This window comes from Schistocerca nitens, chromosome 4 (assembly GCF_023898315.1).
Source record: "Schistocerca nitens isolate TAMUIC-IGC-003100 chromosome 4, iqSchNite1.1, whole genome shotgun sequence".
In the NCBI taxonomy this organism is placed as follows: domain Eukaryota; kingdom Metazoa; phylum Arthropoda; class Insecta; order Orthoptera; family Acrididae; genus Schistocerca; species Schistocerca nitens.
This window is the reverse complement of record NC_064617.1, coordinates 250,769,151-250,787,956: the sequence shown is the minus strand read 5'-3', so window position 1 is coordinate 250,787,956 and position 18,806 is coordinate 250,769,151. Positions and strand designations below refer to the sequence as shown.

General features: G+C 38.9%; 1 protein-coding gene across 1 annotated transcript in view; it reads right to left on the bottom strand.

Moving 5' to 3' along the window:
* The window catches only part of LOC126252233 (uncharacterized protein C20orf85 homolog), a 71,720-nt gene that overhangs the window by 23,160 nt on the left and 29,754 nt on the right, over positions 1-18,806 (bottom strand). Inside the window, exon 2 of the mRNA XM_049953105.1 lies at positions 7,099-7,197. Within this exon, the coding sequence (XP_049809062.1) occupies positions 7,099-7,190 (92 nt within the window). The 5' untranslated portion in view covers positions 7,191-7,197. The remainder of the gene's footprint in view (positions 1-7,098; positions 7,198-18,806) is intronic.

Here is an 18,806-nt window from a genome sequence, read left to right as displayed (position 1 = left end):
GTGACTGGGTGATGGATTTGTTAATGCAGCTGCCTAGTAAGCCTAGTAAGTGGGTTGGTTGGTTTGGGGAAGGAGACCAGACAGCGAGGTCATCGGTCTCATCGGATTAGGGAAGGACGGGGAAGGAAGTCGGCCGTGCCCTTTGAAAGGAACCATCCTGGCATTTGCCTGGAGCGATTTAGGGAAATCACGGAAAACCTAAATCAGGATGGCCGGACGCGGGATTGAACCGTCGTCCGCCCGAATGCGAGTCCAGTGTCTAACCACTGCGCCACCTCGCTCGGTAGTAAGTGGGAGATTGCTGCTTTCACTCATTTCCACTGATTCCACACACAGTCCCAATGCAGCTGATATCAATAGTCCCATCCCTTTTCTTTCCTTTCTTCCCCCTTCCTCCTTCAATTTACATAATATATATCACATCGATGGATTCTGCATGGTGTTTGTTCTTTCAGATATGTCCAAAAGAACAGACACCATGCACTCATATAACTGATTTGCCAAAATGGGCAATGAACCCACCACCCTGAGTGCAGATTCACAATTACACCCAACCTCCTCAAACTCAAAGTAGCGAGCATCAAGGACATCGACACGGACTGAGGATAGGTGGAGCTAGGTGGGAATGCGGGCTGGCTGAGAGACATGCCAAGACAGTCCACACGGTTGTGTTCAACACTGTGTTCACATGGCACAGTGGTTAATGCACCTGTCTAGTACGTGGAAAATCCTGGCTTTGGATTCTAGTCTCTCACACATTTTCCCTCATCGCCCCAATGCAGCTGACATCAAAAGCCCCTTCCCTTTCTTTTTCTTTCTCTCCTCTCCAACTTCAGTTTGTAATGTGTACGGTTAGTTATTTTTTGTTTTGTCTCTTGTAAATTAAAAAAAAAATGCTAATACACTGTGATTTCAATTGATTTAACTGTAGATTCTTTGAGAGATGTTGTATAAGTGCACTAACATACTTTTTTTATAACATATTCCATAAAACTAAAATTTTTATATGACGTAGATTTATGGTTACCAGACCATTTCCTATTGCAACAACGTTATCACAGCTCATAATACAGCTTTTGTGTCTATCATAGCAATAACGCAAGAAATAATACTTACAGGCAATGAAAAGGTAGAAATGGTAATTCCCTGGTCTTGGAGACCATTTTTAGAGAGGGAGTCTTTTCACTAATAATTCACCTTATTATTATCAACATTATTATTATTATTATTATTATTATTTAGTGTAATACATAATGTTTTCTCACATTCAATATTTTTTTCCATTCTAGTAGGATTATGAAGGCAAAATATTCTAATTTATCGCATGTTTGACTTGTTTCTTATTATTTCCCAGAGGATTCTCTCAATGAGCATATAGTGGTAACCAGTGTTGAGACCTATGACTCTAAAATCTCAAATCCCTATGTTTGATTCTTCAAGATGTTCACATTAAAACTTTAGTCCAAATTCTGCAGAATTCCTGAACTCTGTTCTTTGCTGCTTCTTCAAGATCCATTACCCCTACAGGACCACTCTTGTCCAACACTTGCTACTTTCAGGTAGATAGGACATCTTTTCATATGATGACTCAGCATCTTTCCAAGCATATCATCTCACTGTCAGCCTCTGGCTTCAGCCATGGCTTCATTTTCAGGTAATGTACTCAAATCTAATTTTCTGTGGACAACATGAGAAATTCATATGATAAGGTAGAAGATAAGTCAAGGTAAAAAAGATCAGACCATGCAATGTGAAGAAAGATTCATGCACTTATCACATGTTAGCAATAGAAAAATGTCTCTTACGAAATTTCGTCCTGTGTGTACTTTTGACAGTAATTGGAAATTAAAGATTGCAGTCTGGCAACACTGTAATCACACGTATGATAACTATCTCTGACATCTTATAGGAGTAGAGCTGTGCAGTTGTGCAGTGGATAGCATTTTCAGTTGGCATGCAGGAGGTCAGGGTTCGATACTGGGTCAAGGCATATTTGTTTTTATTTGCTAACTGTAGTCCTTTTGGTACAGTATCTGATCTGGCATCCTAATCATCATACAGTGACTGCAGCGGGTCTTCTATAAAACATTTGCGCTTAGATATTATGAACACAGAAATGAAATACAATCATTTTTGTTGGTCAGGTTTTATGGAGGCCTGTTGCACACCATGAATGCAAATTGTTCTGCACCACTGCATCTACTACATTCCAAACCTGCTTTCCGTTTGTACTCCCCCAGTGGTCCCATCAATTAGTACCAACTATTATTCTTGTCATGTTCTGGCCCATTACATTTTGTTAGGGCCTTAAGTCACCAGTAGGGTTAACAACATGCTTTGAAAATAATTTTCAAACTTAGTTACCATTCATATGAATTATCGCCATGGAACCACTAATTATGCCTTTCAACATTGAGACTGATAAACTCATGCTATTTAGTAATTATCTCCATGCATTGATATTATTGTTATTATTATTATTATTATTATTATTATTATCAATGGAAATGCGGAAATATCACATCCATTACCATTAGGGAAACAATGTAATTCCAAACTGAACATTTCACAGTTAGCAATGTTGGGATGAATCGTGCAGAACAAAAGCCGCAAGAAAGGTGATGCATGTTAGGTGGAACAGTCCACTGTGACTAATGACGTGTTTATACTGAATATGCTGTTTGCAAGACAGAGACTAGTTGCCAGCGGAGTAACATACCTATGACCGACTCCATATACATTCATATCATATTGTATTTCCTTCTTGTGTTATTCAAGAACAGTGTGGCAGACATATGGCACACACAAATGATGAATATGTGGATATGCTTCTGGTCCTTGGTGCATCTAATAACTGGGTTGGTACTGCTGCTCATGAATATGTTGCTAGATATCCTGGTCAATGTCACCTATATAAAAATGTGTTTTGTTATCTGGAGCTTCGGTGTTGGGAGACAAGTTCCCTCCTTCCATCATCACATGACAGAGGTCATCAATGATCTCGTCATACTACATCTACTGAGGAAGCTATTCTGGAGGTCATACACCAAGAAACCCAGTGAAGTACGTGTAGCACAGCAAGGCAGCTGCATGTCTCACAATCCATGATCATTGATGTACTGCACTAGCATGGGCTGCACCCCTATAATTATTCTGTAACTCAACACCTGCATTCTACAGACTGCCATCTGCAGATGCAGTCCAGTGAATGGTTCCAACAACAAGAGGAACCCAACAACAACTTCATAAACACTGTAATACAGTCAGATAAAGCAGCATTTACTCATGAGGGTCTCTTCAATATGCACAATGCCCATCATTGTTGTATTGTTACCTGCACGTCACCCATGACCGCAGCTATCAAGCTCCCTTTGGCATCAATGTCTGGCCGGAATATCCGGAAACAAGAGTTTTGGTTCCTATGTGTTGGCTGACCAGTTGACTTGAAAAGGTATCATGCATTCTTCTCAAACCATTTGTTTGGCATAATGGAAGATGTTCCATTTCATGTTCAGCAGAGGTTATGGTTCCAACATGATTGTGCACCTCTACACTTTGGAATTAATGTGTGATGGTATTTAGACAGAACATTTTCAGGGAAATGACTTCGCTGGGGAGATCCAGTATCATGGCCTCCACATTCACTTGGCCTAAGACCCCTGGATTTCTTCCTGTGTGGACACCTGAAGGAGCGTGAGTATTCTACTTTGCCAACACTCTTGTAAGAACTGATGTGTTCAATCTGCCCTTGTATCTGTGGATGCAGTGATGTTGTGAACAGTCCAGAGCTGTGTGATTCAGCACAGTGGTCATTATGGAAATTATTATTGTCACTGGTTGCTAATGCTGAGTGGACATACTGAATGTAGTATAAATGACTAGCAGATGTTGAGTTATTTAACTGTGCAGTCATTTTTAACATCTTGAAACTGATATTGTTTTTATATTTATTCTGTCCTGTGACAGATCACTTATGTCAACTATCTATTTCTGACTTACCTAATCATTTTGGTTATGTTCACCACTACAAAATACTGTGCTGTGTAAATGTGGGATTTACTATTATATGGCAGAATGAAATCAGCAAGTAAAAATAAATACACCTTAACTCAGAATCGAACCGCTGACCTCCTGCATGCTAACCCAAAATACTATAGTTTCCAGTGTAAAATAAAATGGGAATCCAAAAGGGTGCATTCCTCCAAAACTTGTTAATGTCCTATGGCTGTGACAGATGAAAAATGGCAATATCTTCGAGAATGTGAATTATAGCATGCCTACTCTTACAATGTTGTAATCTTTACAATAGTTGCAATTGTCTCGAAAACATATCGACAAGGTGATGACACAGTGATGACACTGAATTCGCTTTGGAAGGAGCTGTCATTGTAATAACAGGAAGCGTGTGTGTGTGTGTGTGTGTGTGTGTGTGTGTGTGTCCTAGCCCTAAAGGGAAAAAAAACCTAATAATCAAAAATTATGCAGTCTGAGTACAGATTCATGACCTCATGATAATGAATAGTCTGATGGTGCACTCATTAATTAATATCGGTTTTATTTGTACTTCCTTTGATTTTCAATTGCAGTTTAAACCGTTAATACAAACTGCAAGAGAAAAGAGACATTATTATAATTATTCCTAGAGTGCTGAGGAACCAAAATGGATTTGGGATCTGGTATTTTCGAGAGAAGTTATTAATTTACTAAAAATGGTGGCAACCACTAAAAACTATACTTTGGAATTAATGTGTGATGGTATTTAGACAGAACATTTTAAATAATTCTTTCTTCTTCCACGTGGAGATATAACAATACAATGAGGACCACTTTTCTGATTGTTTGCACCAAGCCAGAACATGACACTTATGTCGCGAAAAGATATGTTCAGTTCCTTACATCACAGCAGGTAGACTTTGGTCCCTGCCCCTACACATAAGGTGGCAACAGCCATACCATATTTTTTGGGGGTTTGAAGCCCACTAAATGGTAGCACCTGCAAAGCCATAAAAACCCAAACTGTCACCACCTCAGCTGCCTTTGCCACAGACACATTTTACACCTTGCATTTAATAGTAGTTTAACTATTCAGCAGCTAGTAGTTTAACTATTCAGCAGCTTGAACAGAACTTGGAAGTGTTGCTTGCATATGAACACCACTTCATTCGTACAGTGAGTGACCATCTCACACTGCAACCGCAGACTGAAGGCACCAGCCATGCCATAAGATTTCACCATGAGCTCCCCCTTTGTCACCTGGATTGGTGCCTTTAGGTTCAGTACTCTCTTTCATTTAGTCAAACTTCCTCACACAGTCTCCACCTAATACTGTACTAGTATTTGTAGAGTGCAACTAAATGTGCCTTGAGTTGTGTAGTTTCTGTGAACCAGCTAAGTTTTGTATTCATGTACTCTCCTTTAGTTAATGCTTAAAATTAGTGAAGGTGCCGTCAATGGAATACTGTGAATCTATAGTCTCTTAATACATATATTTTTTTTTTTTTAGTTGTAACCTTTCGCTTCAATCTTCTTTGGTCTCCATACTAATCAAGATACCTCCACATGTAGGGACACTTCTGACGCTTTACACAGTCAGCGACTGTATAGATAATCATTATTAAAATCCCGGCAGGCTGTTGATCTTTACTGTGTCTGTAAGTTAGGGCATCGATGGTGGGAGAGCCAGTGTTGGGAAACAGTGCAGCTTGAGCCTCTTTTGGGCAAGAGCATATCCATGTTCTGAGCTGGGACTGGGATGAGTGGGGAGGGGGGGGGGGAGGGGAGGAGTGCAGGTGGAGGGGAAGGCAACTCATATTAGTTTCATGGAAATGGGAGGGGTAGAGGAAATGTGATGCAGTTTACTGAAAGTTTTTTGAACCTAGAGGCATTTGGTATTTTCAATTGTTACTAGAATAGTAACAAACAGTGAAATAACAAGGAGACTAGTGTCATGGTGCCCAACGAATTTTGTTTACTTCTGCAACTCACAAAATTTTACCAATATTGAAGATGTTCTAGAAGAGTACTGTTGTTTACCCATGTGTAATAAATGACAGAAGTGTTGTTTGTTTTGCCGATGTTGTGTCCAATTAGGTGTCATGAGTGACAACTGTAATAAAATAGGAAAACCAAGAGAGAGAAACAGCAGGAGTGATGAAGGCAGTGTTGATGCATGGACGGTGATGGCAGGTGAGGCTTTACTTTGGGGAGTTCATCCAGCCCAAGGTAAGCCCTGTATGGCAAAGCTACAACATGCTACACCTCACAGTGAAGGCAGTCACAGAAGCAGGAATGGCAGCAACATAGACAAAATCCAAGATATGATTGGTCATAATAGTACCATAATACAATCACTAAGGAAGTATTTAACTAAATATTAAAAAGATCTGTAGATTTAGAGAAGCAACTGTCTGCAACCACCAATAATCTAGAGTGTTACGATAGAAGGAATAGCATTTGGTTGTTAAAGGTGGTTGAAGACGATCAGGAAAATACTGACAAGATGGTCTGTTCACAATAAGCACACATGAGAAGTTTGACGTACCATATTGATAAACATAATGTATATGGGCGGAAGCCATTGAGCAAGACACAGGCTACCAGGTGGCAAGAAACAGCAGGAACAGGTACTCTCATTTAAGGGCTTAAAGGGAGAAAGTGATAATTGAGAAGAAGTAATGTATAGAGGCCTGGTTGGTACTATATGATGAAAAAGTGTTTTTGATTTTCTGGCAGTGAAAGCTACATTTTTCAGTGGGTAAGAGGAGGAGACTGCGTGGAAGATTCATTTGTTGACAATGTCTGTGATAAGGGAAATTTTGGCATTGAGGCAGGTACATTAACCACAAAAGTAATTTTATATCAGTTAAATAGTCATACACTGATTTTATAAATTTTGTCCATGCTCCTTGAATAAATCCATCAATTATGTTATGTATATTGGGCGACTAACTATTTTCTTTTCTGGAAAAACATGCTTCAGAAAAAATTTACAAGTAATAATTGTGATGCAATGTGGATTTTGTATGAAAGGCAAAAAAATTTTAAGCAGCAATTTATAATCAAAAACTGAGTGAAATATATTTTGCATAATTTACTTACAACATTCCATCCATTTTCACAAGATTTGTCTGCTGCATCTTGACAGGTTGGGTCCCATTCGCTTTTTCATCTTTCTTTCCAGTTGCTGACATGTTTGCTCTGGAAGTTGAAAACTCCAATCAGTCAGTTATTATTGTTTTCTTCAGTCTGTAAAATAGTTTTGATGGAACTGTCAACACCAGTCCATGCTATGAAAGTCCCTTCATCTCTGCATAACTTCAGTAACTTACATCCATTATAGTATTCAAGCTTTGGTCTCTTCAGTAACATGAGTAGATGTGCAAATGGCAGATGCAGATATATCGATATGGGTAACAATGCTGATGTGTAGGGGAGGTGCCCCAGTGAGGAAGCTGCCGATATCACAGGACAGTTATGTGGAATTCTGCAATAGGGCAACATAAGGTTGTGCAGCGGGTTGGCTCACACTCAGTTTTTCTTTTACTAGCCGACACCGTCTCTACGAAGTGAACTACAACTGCCATTATGTATACCGGGACAGGATTGGACTTGCTTTTGGATAGTGACTGCTGTGGTTTATGATTCGCTAGAGACTAGAGTGGTGGGTCTTTCATCTGCACTCAATGAGTATGGCGGTTCTATTTGATGCGCATATGGTTTCCACCACCATAAGACTCATTTTAATTCCAATCATTATTGTAGTTTGGTTTTGTGGTCTAACAGACAATTTAATCTGTTGTCATAGATTGCCAATTCTGTGTTCAGTAAATGTTTGATGACCTTAAAGTGAGGTTTAATCTCTACATTTCAGCCATTTAACAAGGCCCAAGAGTTCTGGGAAATACATCAAAAACATATGCTGCAACATTTTCAGGCAGTATATATATATATATATATATATATATATATATATATATATATATATATATATATATATATATATATATATATATATATATATATATATATGGTTAGGTTAGGTCTGGATTTTCAGTGGGCCCTTTTGCTTTCAAAAAATCCACAGTTATATCACTTATTACATTGTGAGATGATATCAACCCACAATAAATGTCTGTAATGACGTTAGTGGTAGCGATGTTGACTTGTGAAATAATATACAGGGTGAACATTAATAAAGCTGACAAACTGCAAGGACAGACTCCTGACAGGAAATGGAGAAAAAAGGTTCGTATAAATGTGTTTGGAAATGCATTGTTGTGTCGGTAGATGGCGCGAACGAGTGAAAGCTCCTCTGACTATGTGCCATGTGTTCTTGTGTGTTGCAGGCTGTGCGATTCACAGAGCATACTGTAAGCAGCAAAATCGGACATCATTGCTGCGTCGGTAGATGGCGCGAACGAGTAAAAGTTCCTCTGACCAAGTGCCGTGTGTCCTTGTGCGTTGCAGGCTGTGCGATTCACAGAGTGTGCTGTAAGCTTCATGTCGGGAACGAGCTGAGATGGTGTTTGTGTACGGCCAAGCAGATGGAAACAGTGGAAAGGCACCATGGCTATATCAAAACAAGTCCCCCCACAGACACCAACCACATCCCACTAAATTTGAAGCCCTTTTTGGGCATTTGTGTGATGATGGGTACTTTCAGACAGATGAACGTGCAGAGAAGTGGCAGACTGTGCTTACGTTATGCGCAGGTTCTATAACTTATGGAAGCTGTGCACATCACATAGAACTGTCGGGTTGCTCAGCAAATGTGACAGTAGACTTCACGAAAATATTAGAATAACGATCAGCTGTGGTGGATGTATGAGGGGCAGTCAAATGAAAATGAGACATACGGAAAAAGATAAGTAAAACCTTTATTATTTCAAAATTAATCCCCATAACTGTTAATGAATTTAACCCACTGTGAGACAAGATAGCCAATTCCTTCATGGAAAAATGTTTGCTGTTGCTTACGAATCCATGATTGTACCCAGATGCGCATCTCTTCGTTGGAAGTAAATCTACCACTATGAATGTCTTTCTGCAGAGCTCCAATAATATGGAATTCTCATTGGGAGATTATCAGAACTATACGAGCGTTAAACCCTCCCCCCCCCCCACACACACACACAAAAAAAAAGAAAAAAAAAGAAAAGAAAAGAAAAGAAAAAAACCGGAAAACATTACTGTGTACCGTGGGCGAGATTGTGTAGTACGCATTTCTGCCGCTAGGCGTTTGTAGTGCAACTCATTGCCAGTTCAGTGCTGCCCATGTTGTCGACCTGGCTTGTTCTGTTCATCTGCAGTGATTGTTTTTGTGAGCGCTGTTTTGTTCTTGTTTCGTTTTTTCTACATCTACATCCATACTAAGCAAGCCACCTGATGGTGTGTGGTGGAGGGTACCTTGAGTACCTCTATCGGTTCTCCCTTCTATTCCAGTCTTGTATTGTTCGTGGAAAGAAGGATTGTCGGTATGCCTCTGTGTGGGCTCTAATCTCTCTGATTTTATCCTCATGGTCTCTTCGCGAGATATATGTAGGAGGGAGAAATATACTGCCTGACTCCTCGAAACTTCAACAAAAGCCTGTACCGAGCTACTGAGCATCTCTCCTGCAGAGTCTTCCACTGGAGTTTATCTATCATCTCCATAACGCTTTCGCGATTACTAAATGATCCTGTAACGAAGCGCGCTGCTCTCCGTTGGATCTTCTCTATCTCTTCTGTCAACCCTATCTGGTACAGATCCCACACTGCTGAGCAGTATTCAAGCAGTGGGCGAACAAGCGTACAGTAACCTACTTCCTTTGTTTTCGGATTGCATTTCCTTAGGATTCTTCCAATGAATCTCCGTCTGGCATCTGCTTTACTGACAATCAACTTTATACGATCGTTCCATTTTAAATCACTCCTAATGTGTACTCCCATATAGTTTATGGAATTAACTGCTTCCAGTTGCTGACCTGCTATATTGGAGCTAAATGATAAGGGATCTTTCTATGTATTCACAGCACATTACACTTGTCTACATTGAGATTCAATTGCCATTCCCTGCACCATGTGTCAATTCGCTGCAGATCCTCCTGCATTTCAGTACAATTTTCCATTGTTACAACCTCTCGATATACCACAGCATCATCCGCTAAAAGCCTCAGTGAACCAGTGAACTTCTGATGTCATTCACAAGGTCATTTATGTGTATTGTGAATAGCAACGGTCCTACGACACTCCCCTGCGGCACACCTGAAATCACTCTTACTTCGGAAGACTTCCCTCCATTGAGAATGACGTGCTGCATTCTGTTATCTAGGAACTCTTCAATCCAATCACACAATTGGTCTGATAGTCCACATGCTCTTACTTTGTTGATTAAACGACTGTGGGGAACTGTATCGAACGCCTTGCGGAAGTCAAGAAACACGGCATCTACCTGGGAACCTGTGTCTATGGCAAGTTTAAGTGAACAATATGGAGCTGCAAAATTTTGTTTTCGTCTCAGTAAAAATGCTGCTGAATCTGTTTTAATGTTGGAAACATGTTACCAAGATGTCGCTATGGGAAAAACTCAAGTGTACGAGTGGTTTGCTCGATTTAAAAATGGAAACATGTCGCTCGATGACAGACTTCGTTCTGGACGTCCACCAACTCCCCAAATTGACGAAAATATTGAGAGAAAATTCTAGAGTTTGTGCTCACAGACCTTTGACAGACAATTGAGGCAATTCTCAGAGATCAGTGGGTTATATTGGAGCGCGGTTCAGTGAATTTTAATGGAAGATTTGGGAATAAAAAGGGTTGCTGCCAAGCTTGTTCCTCGGGTTCTGACTGACAATCAGAAGGAACATCGAGATGAAACATGTCATACTTTGAAACAACAGCATGAAACTGATCCAGATTTTCGTCAAAGGTATTGCTAGTCACGAGTAGTGGTGGTATGGTTGCAATCCAGAAACAAAGCAACAGTCAACCCAACGGAAGATGTCATCGTCACCCCTTTCAAAAAAATTGTCATCAAGCCAAATCAAACATCAAAACAATGCTGATTTGCTTTTTTGATGCCAAGGGTGTAGTTCATTCAGGGTTTGCTCCCCCAGGTCAGACTGTCAATCAGACCCTTTATTTGGAAGTTTTAAGAAGATTGCAACAGCGTTCTTCAAAAAAGACCCAACTTGTGGCAGAAAGGAGACTGATTCTTCCACCATGCACAGCCATCTCTGCTAGATAGATTTTGGCTAAAACTGGCATAGTTCATCGCCTCATGCACCTTCTTGTCTGACCTGGCTCCTTGCAGTGGAAGCACTGGTGGGACAAATGTATTAGTTTTAAAGGATAAGGTTGTTTGGTAAACAATTTGAAAATATATAGCTATTAAAAAATAATTCCGGTTTTTTTGGGTACATCGAAACTTCTATCGCGTAGTCAGAACAACCTTGACAACATGTGGGTGGACATTATCTTGCAACAGAATGACACCATCCATCAACATTCCTGAACGTTCGGACATAATGGAGTGCTACAATTAACCCCCAGTGGTACATGGACACTGCAAAAACTGAAGCTCAGCATCGAGTCTAAATGCCCAGCAACAGGCACCATTGTTCAGTTGCCACCCACATGTTTCCAAGATTGTTTTTATTACACTGCAGAAGTTTCGCTGGGAAGCCCTTACACATTCTCCTTACACTCCCAATCACTTCTTGTATAACTGCCATATTTTTGGAGCCGTGAAGAAAGACATCTGTGGCCATAAATTTTGACTCAGTGGCCGAACTCCCCAGATGGGGCCTCCCGGCCAGCATCCATATGATCATTTCTTTTTTTTTTTTTTTGCTTTGTATAAAGAGTTGCACGCCTGAGTACAATCATGGTTCCATAGTATAAAAAATCAGTATCTCAGGGACCTTTGTCAGATTATGATACCAAACCTGATTAACAAAATGTACGAATTCATTCAGTTTTCAACTCTGTTTTTCGAAAATTATAAATCTTATGTACAATAATGTATGCTGTGGGATTAATGTATTGTATGAGTGCAGTTATTTATTATTTCGTTCCCTTTCCATGTTCGATTTAATATTTTGGGAATCCACTTGTATCTACAATTGTAAAGAATTTTCAAATAACTTCCGGGAATTCAGCCAGGTAACGCTCTGCCTTGAAAATGGCGGGGTGTTCTCCCGCCGAAATATCTGCGGTCGCTGAAAGTGTTACCTGGCTGAATTCCCGGAAGTTATTTGTAAGTTGTATACGCCAGGAAAAACTCAGGTCTCAGTTGTAAAGAAGTTAATTATCCGGTAAATTCCATTTTGTTCTTTCATCTGTCGTTGGCACATATCTCGTCTTTTGTAGTGTGTGATCTAAGGCCCCACAGTCCAGTCTGTGGTTTACTGTGAACAGTGGACAAATGTGGCCATTGTGGTGGGAAACTTACAAGCCTTTGCATTATGTCATAAACAAGTTCTCATTTTAACCTGTGATTACAAGAAAGCAATTAATTTATGAACAAATGGCAACCAGTAACTGTTTACTGATTTGTTATTTATGTACTTCAAGAAATTTGCCTCAACAGTTTGTTCACAACCAGGTACATCTTATTATGTTAGCATGAACACAAATTGTAGCACGTTGTTTAGTTCTCCAAATTTTTGAATTGGATTGCATTTATTTTCAAGCCTGATGTGCATGAATACTGTCAAACGTAGCAGCTATTGTTAAAAAAAGAATGTAAAGTAAGTGATGTATCCCTTCTGAAAATGTAAGGGCTATGACTGAAAGTCGATAATAAACATGTAAACATATGCACATATCCGTGAAAAATAATATTGGTGACTTTCTTGAATTTATTCATGCAATTAAACATTAAACTAATCTTCAGCATTTTCCTTCACATGCACTAGAATGTCTTCCCCCATGAACCATGGACCTTGCCGTTGGTGGGGAGGCTTGCGTGCCTCAGCGATACAGATAGCCGTACCGTAGGTGCAACCACAACGGAGGGGTATCTGTTGAGAGGCCAGACAAACATGTGGTTCCTGAAGAGGGGCAGCAGCCTTTTCAGTAGTTGCAGGGGCAACAGTCTGGATGATTGACTGATCTGGCCTTGTAACATTAACCAAAACGGCCTTGCTGTGCTGGTACTGCGAACGGCTGAAAGCAATGGGAAACTACAGCCGTAATTTTTCCCTAGGGCATGCAGCTTTACTGTATGGTTAAATGATGATGGCATCCTCTTGGGTAAAATATTCCGGAGGTAAAATAGTCCCCCATTCGGATCTCCGGGCGGGGACTACTCAAGAGGACGTCGTTATCAGGAGAAAGAAAACTGGCATTCTACGGATCGGAGCGTGGAATGTCAGATCCCTTAATTGGGAAGGTAGGTTAGAAAATTTAAAAAGGGAAATGGATAGGTTAAAATTAGATATAGTGGGAATTAGTGAAGTTCGGTGGCAGGAGGAACAAGACTTTTGGTCAGGTGATTACAGGGTTATAAATACAAAATCAAATAGGGGTAATGCAGGAGTAGGTTTAATAATGAATAAAAAATAGGAGTGCGGGTTAGCTACTACAAACAGCATAGTGAACGCATTATTGTGGCCATGATAGACACAAAGCCCATGCCTACTACAGTAGTACAAGTTTATATGCCAACTAGCTCTGCAGATGATGAAGAAATTGATGAAATGTATGACGAGATAAAAGAAATTATTCAGGTAGTGAAGGGAGACGAAAATTTAATAGTCATGGGTGACTGGAATTCGTCAGTAGGAAAAGGGAGAGAAGGAAACATAGTAGGTGAATATGGATTGGGGGGAAGAAATGAAAGAGGAAGCCGCCTTGTAGAATTTTGCACAGAGCATAACTTAATCATAGCCAACACTTGGTTCAAGAATCATAAAAGAAGGTTGTATACCTGGAAGAATCCTGGAGATACTAAAAGGTATCAGATAGATTATATAATGGTAAGACAGAGATTTAGGAACCAGGTTTTAAATTGTAAGACATTTCAAGGGGCAGATGTGGATTCTGACCACAATCTATTGGTTATGAACTGCAGATTGAAACTGAAGAAACTGCAAAAAGGTGGGAATTTAAGGAGATGGGACCTGGATAAACTGAAAGAACCAGAGGTTGTAGAGAGTTTCAGGGAGAGCATAAGGGAACAATTGACAGGAATGGGGGAAAGAAATACAGTAGAAGAAGAATGGGTAGCTCTGAGGGATGAAGTAGTGAAGGCAGCGGAGGATCAAGTAGGTAAAAAGACGAGGGCTAATAGAAATCCTTGGGTCACAGAAGAAATATTGAATTTAATTGATGAAAGGAGAAAACATAAAAATGCAGTAAATGAAGCAGGCAAGAAGGAATACAAACATCTCAAAAATGAGATCGACAGGAAGTGCAAAATGGCTAAGCAGGGATGGCTAGAGGACAAATGTAAGGATGTAGAGGCTTGTCTCACTAGGGGTAAGATAGATACTGCCTACAGGAAAATTAAAGAGACCTTTGGAGAGAAGAGAACCACTTGTATGAATATCAAGAGCTCAGATGGCAACCCAGTTCTAAGCAAAGAAGGGAAGGCAGAAAGGTGGAAGGAGTATATAGAGGGTTTATACAAGGGCGATGTACTTGAGGACAATATTATGGAAATGGAAGAGGATGTAGATGAAATGGGAGATAAGATACTGCGTGAAGGGTTTGACAGAGCACTGAAAGACCTGAGTCGAAACAAGGCCCCGGGAGTAGACAACATTCCATTAGAACTACTGATGGCCTTGGGAGAGCCAGTCATGACAAAACTCTACCATCTGGTGAGCAAGATGTATGAGACAGGCGAAATACCCTCAGACTTCAAGAAGAATATAATAATTCCAATCCCAAAGAAAGCAGGTGTTGACAGATGTGAAAATTACCGAACTATCAGTTTAATAAGTCACAGCTGCAAAATACTAACGCGAATTCTTTACAGACGAATGGAAAAACTGGTAGAAGTGGACCTCGGGGAAGATCAGTTTGGATTCCGTAGAAATGTTGGAACATGTGAGGCAATACTAACCTTACGACTTATCTTAGAAGAAAGATTAAGAAAAGGCAAACCAACGTTTCTAGCATTTGTAGACTTAGAGAAAGCTTTTGACAACATTAACTGGAATACTCTCTTTCAAATTCTGAAGGTGGCAGGGGTAAAATACAAGGAGCGAAAGGCTATTTACAATTTGTACAGAAACCAGATGGCAGCTATAAGAGTCGAGGGGCATGAAAGGGAAGCAGTGGTTGGGAAAGGAGTGAGACAGGGTTGTAGCCTCTCCCCGATGTTATTCAATCTGTATATTGAGCAAGCAGTAAAGGAAACAAAAGAAAAATTCGGAGTAGGTATTAAAATTCATGGAGAAGAAGTAAAAACTTTGAGGTTCGCCGATGACATTGTAACTCTGTCAGAGACAGCAAAGGACTTGGAAGAGCAGTTGAACGGAATGGACAGTGTCTTGAAAGGGGGATATAAGATGAACATCAACAAAAGCAAAACGAGGATAATGGAATGTAGTCAAATTAAATCGAGTGATGCTGAGGGGATTATATTAGGAAATGAGACACTTAAAGTAGTAAAGGAGTTTTGCTATTTAGGGAGTAAAATAACTGATGATGGTCGAAGTAGAGAGGATATAAAATGTAGACTGGCAATGGCAAGGAAATCGTTTCTGAAGAAGAGAAATTTGTTAACATCGAGTATAGATTTAAGTGTCAGGAAGTTGTTTCTGAAAGTATTTGTATGGAGTGTAGCCATGTATGGAAGTGAAACATGGACGATAACCAGTTTGGACAAGAAGAGAATAGAAGCTTTCGAAATGTGGTGCTACAGAAGAATGCTGAAGATAAGGTGGGTAGATCACATAACTGATGAGGAGGTATTGAATAGGATTGGGGAGAAGAGAAGTTTGTGGCACAACTTGACTAGAAGAAGGGATCGGTTGGTAGGACATGTTTTTAGGCATCAAGGGATCACAAATTTAGTATTGGAGGGCAGCGTGGAGGGTAAAAATCGATGAGGGAGACCAAGAGATCAATACACTAAGCAGATTCAGAAGGATGTAGGTTGCAGTAGGTACTGGGAGATCAAGAAGCTTGCACAGGATAGAGTGGCATGGAGAGCTGCATCAAACCAGTCTCAGGACTGAAGACCACAACAACAACAACAACACTAGAATGTGTAGGCAGAACACTTATGACTAACAAATACTGTATGCATGTATCGACAAATATACTATGTGTTCTTACAAGCCAAAATACACTTCAACCTTGCAGACTCTTACCACCACAATGGCGTCCAGCTGAAGGTTCAAAATATCCCACACTTGAAGTGCTGTCAGTTAGTCTAGGTACTTTTACAAGATCTTTGGTTTGATCACTGAGAGTCTATTTCAAAACTATGTTCAAAAAATTTGTTTAAATAATGAGACATGTTTTCCTGCTAAACGTTAATGTTAGCATACAGAAGAAAACTTGTACAAGACTTAACCTGCTTGCTTGTTAGTTTTGGAAAGATATAGACATAAATGCGGCAAAATATGTCGCTGGTACTATGCACCAAAGAGTTAAGCTATCTTTCTGTAGTCTTTCATGCAATTGAGTCTTTATTCAGCTCTTGTAGTGTAGTATAGTCTTGTCAATGTTGGGGAGTGGAGTTACATTTTTGGTCTGAATAATATGAACATAGTGTGTAACACGAATTTCATTTTTCCCCAGTTCTACAACTGTAAATGACATGTGGAACTGAAACCCAATGTATTCATAAATTTGGAATCAGTGCTTATTTAAATGTGGCTCTCTTTGGTGGAGTTCATGAAGTTGGAAACGTGAAGTTGATTATTTGAAATGTTAGAATTGGAAATAAACCATTATGTTTTTAAACTGTAAATTAATATCTTCACTGATACATTACAAACCCAGACCTCAAAAATCATGCCTTATGGTATATTAAGATGATGAGTTGAGCCATTGAAAAATAAAGATGAGTATTAGAAGTCTTGTAGGAAGTACAGTACTCAGGATAGCAGTTACCCACAACATTTAACATGTCATATGATTTCATTCAAATATATTTTATTGTCCTACATGGTACAAAACGAGAAATTATTTTGGATATTCTAGATCTACTTCAAATATAAATCCATGTGCAGATTTACCTGAAATTTCACTTATTTTTCTACAATAGAAAGAATCTGGATTATCCTAATCGGATCAACCATGTGGTAAATATTGCCTCATAGCATAATCATATAGATTGTTTGCACCTAAATTTGCTAAATAATTTGATATCTTTTTGACATCATAATTTTTCATATATTTACTATTTGCTTTTACTATCTTTTACAGCACCGTGATATACCACCTCTTATTCCATTTTCAACCATAACAATCATATCATAATCTTGTAATAATGCTAGTGGTTGTGTAGTCACTTTCAGCACCACATCCAAAGATAATCCTGGTGCTGTAAAATACCAAGCTGGATCTGAATCTTATGCATTTATACAAGTATTTCTAAAATTTTCAAGTACATCAGCCAATAACTATACATAAGTTTTAAGATACAGATCATGATATTCACCAATATTTTTGATATTAAATTTTTTTTCAAGCTAATTTCACACGTTTATAATCTTCATCAGTTATTCCAGTCAGATATTAAATTTTTTTTCAAGCTAATTTAACACGTTTATAATCTTCATCAGTTATTCCAGTCACTCAGTTTACTGTAGAGTTCTTCTTTCGCTGGAAACTGTGTCTCATCAAATTTCTTCCAAGAAACCGTGTAATGATAAAGACAGACACCTTTTCTTACCACTAGACAGATTACATCACCTAAAAAATTTGCAGATGTTTGTAATTTGATTCTTTCTCAAATCTGATGAAAGTTTGTCAAGTGAAGAAGCCACAAATTTGATGGTATCGATAAATCTCATCTTGTCAAAACTAATGCACCTGTCTTCAGTTTTTGGTATCAAATCAATTTGATTTTTATCAAACCCAAGCTGTTTTATTAGCAGCCATGAGTTATATCCAGAGATATTACGTAAATAAACACATAAAACTAGAATGTGTTAGGATTTAGATTACAGTTATTGCATAATGGATTTATATATTTTCCAATTAAGTGGGCCATGATGATGAACCTTTCTATTTTTCTGTGAGTAATGACATCCATACAATGAGCAAATTTTTGATTTTTTTTATATCTTGATTGTTCTTCATACATTATTGGTCTCATTTCTTCAATTTCAGAATAAATTCTTCCAATATCTTCTACTTCTTGTTCCACATATATTTTTTATGTCCTCCATATACAAACTGGTCTTTATAATATCCATTATTGTACTTGATATAATATCACAAACAACGTAGTTCGTGTTTTTTTTTTTTAATTTCATTGTATAATGTGATCCTGGATTTAGTTGACAATGATCCTTCTTTAAGAGCAAACTTTCAAAACCAGCATAAATAATGAATGTAACTTTTTGTGTGTGCTGATAATTTTTAAGACATACATAGAGCATTTCTCTGGTGATGCTACTTGTATGGCTTGTTAACTAATTTTGCTTTACTATTGAAGTGGAGTAAACACATATCACAAATAAATTTTACTTCTACATTAGATTACTTTCTATTAGGAAAGTGGGTGCACTCAGGGACTGTGATATGGTTTATAAATTATAGAGTGCAGCAATCAGTCATCCTTTTTTTTGCACGTTTTATTTGGCAAATCCAGATTTCAGCTAGTGCTTAGCCATTATCAATGTACTATTTTCTAGTCT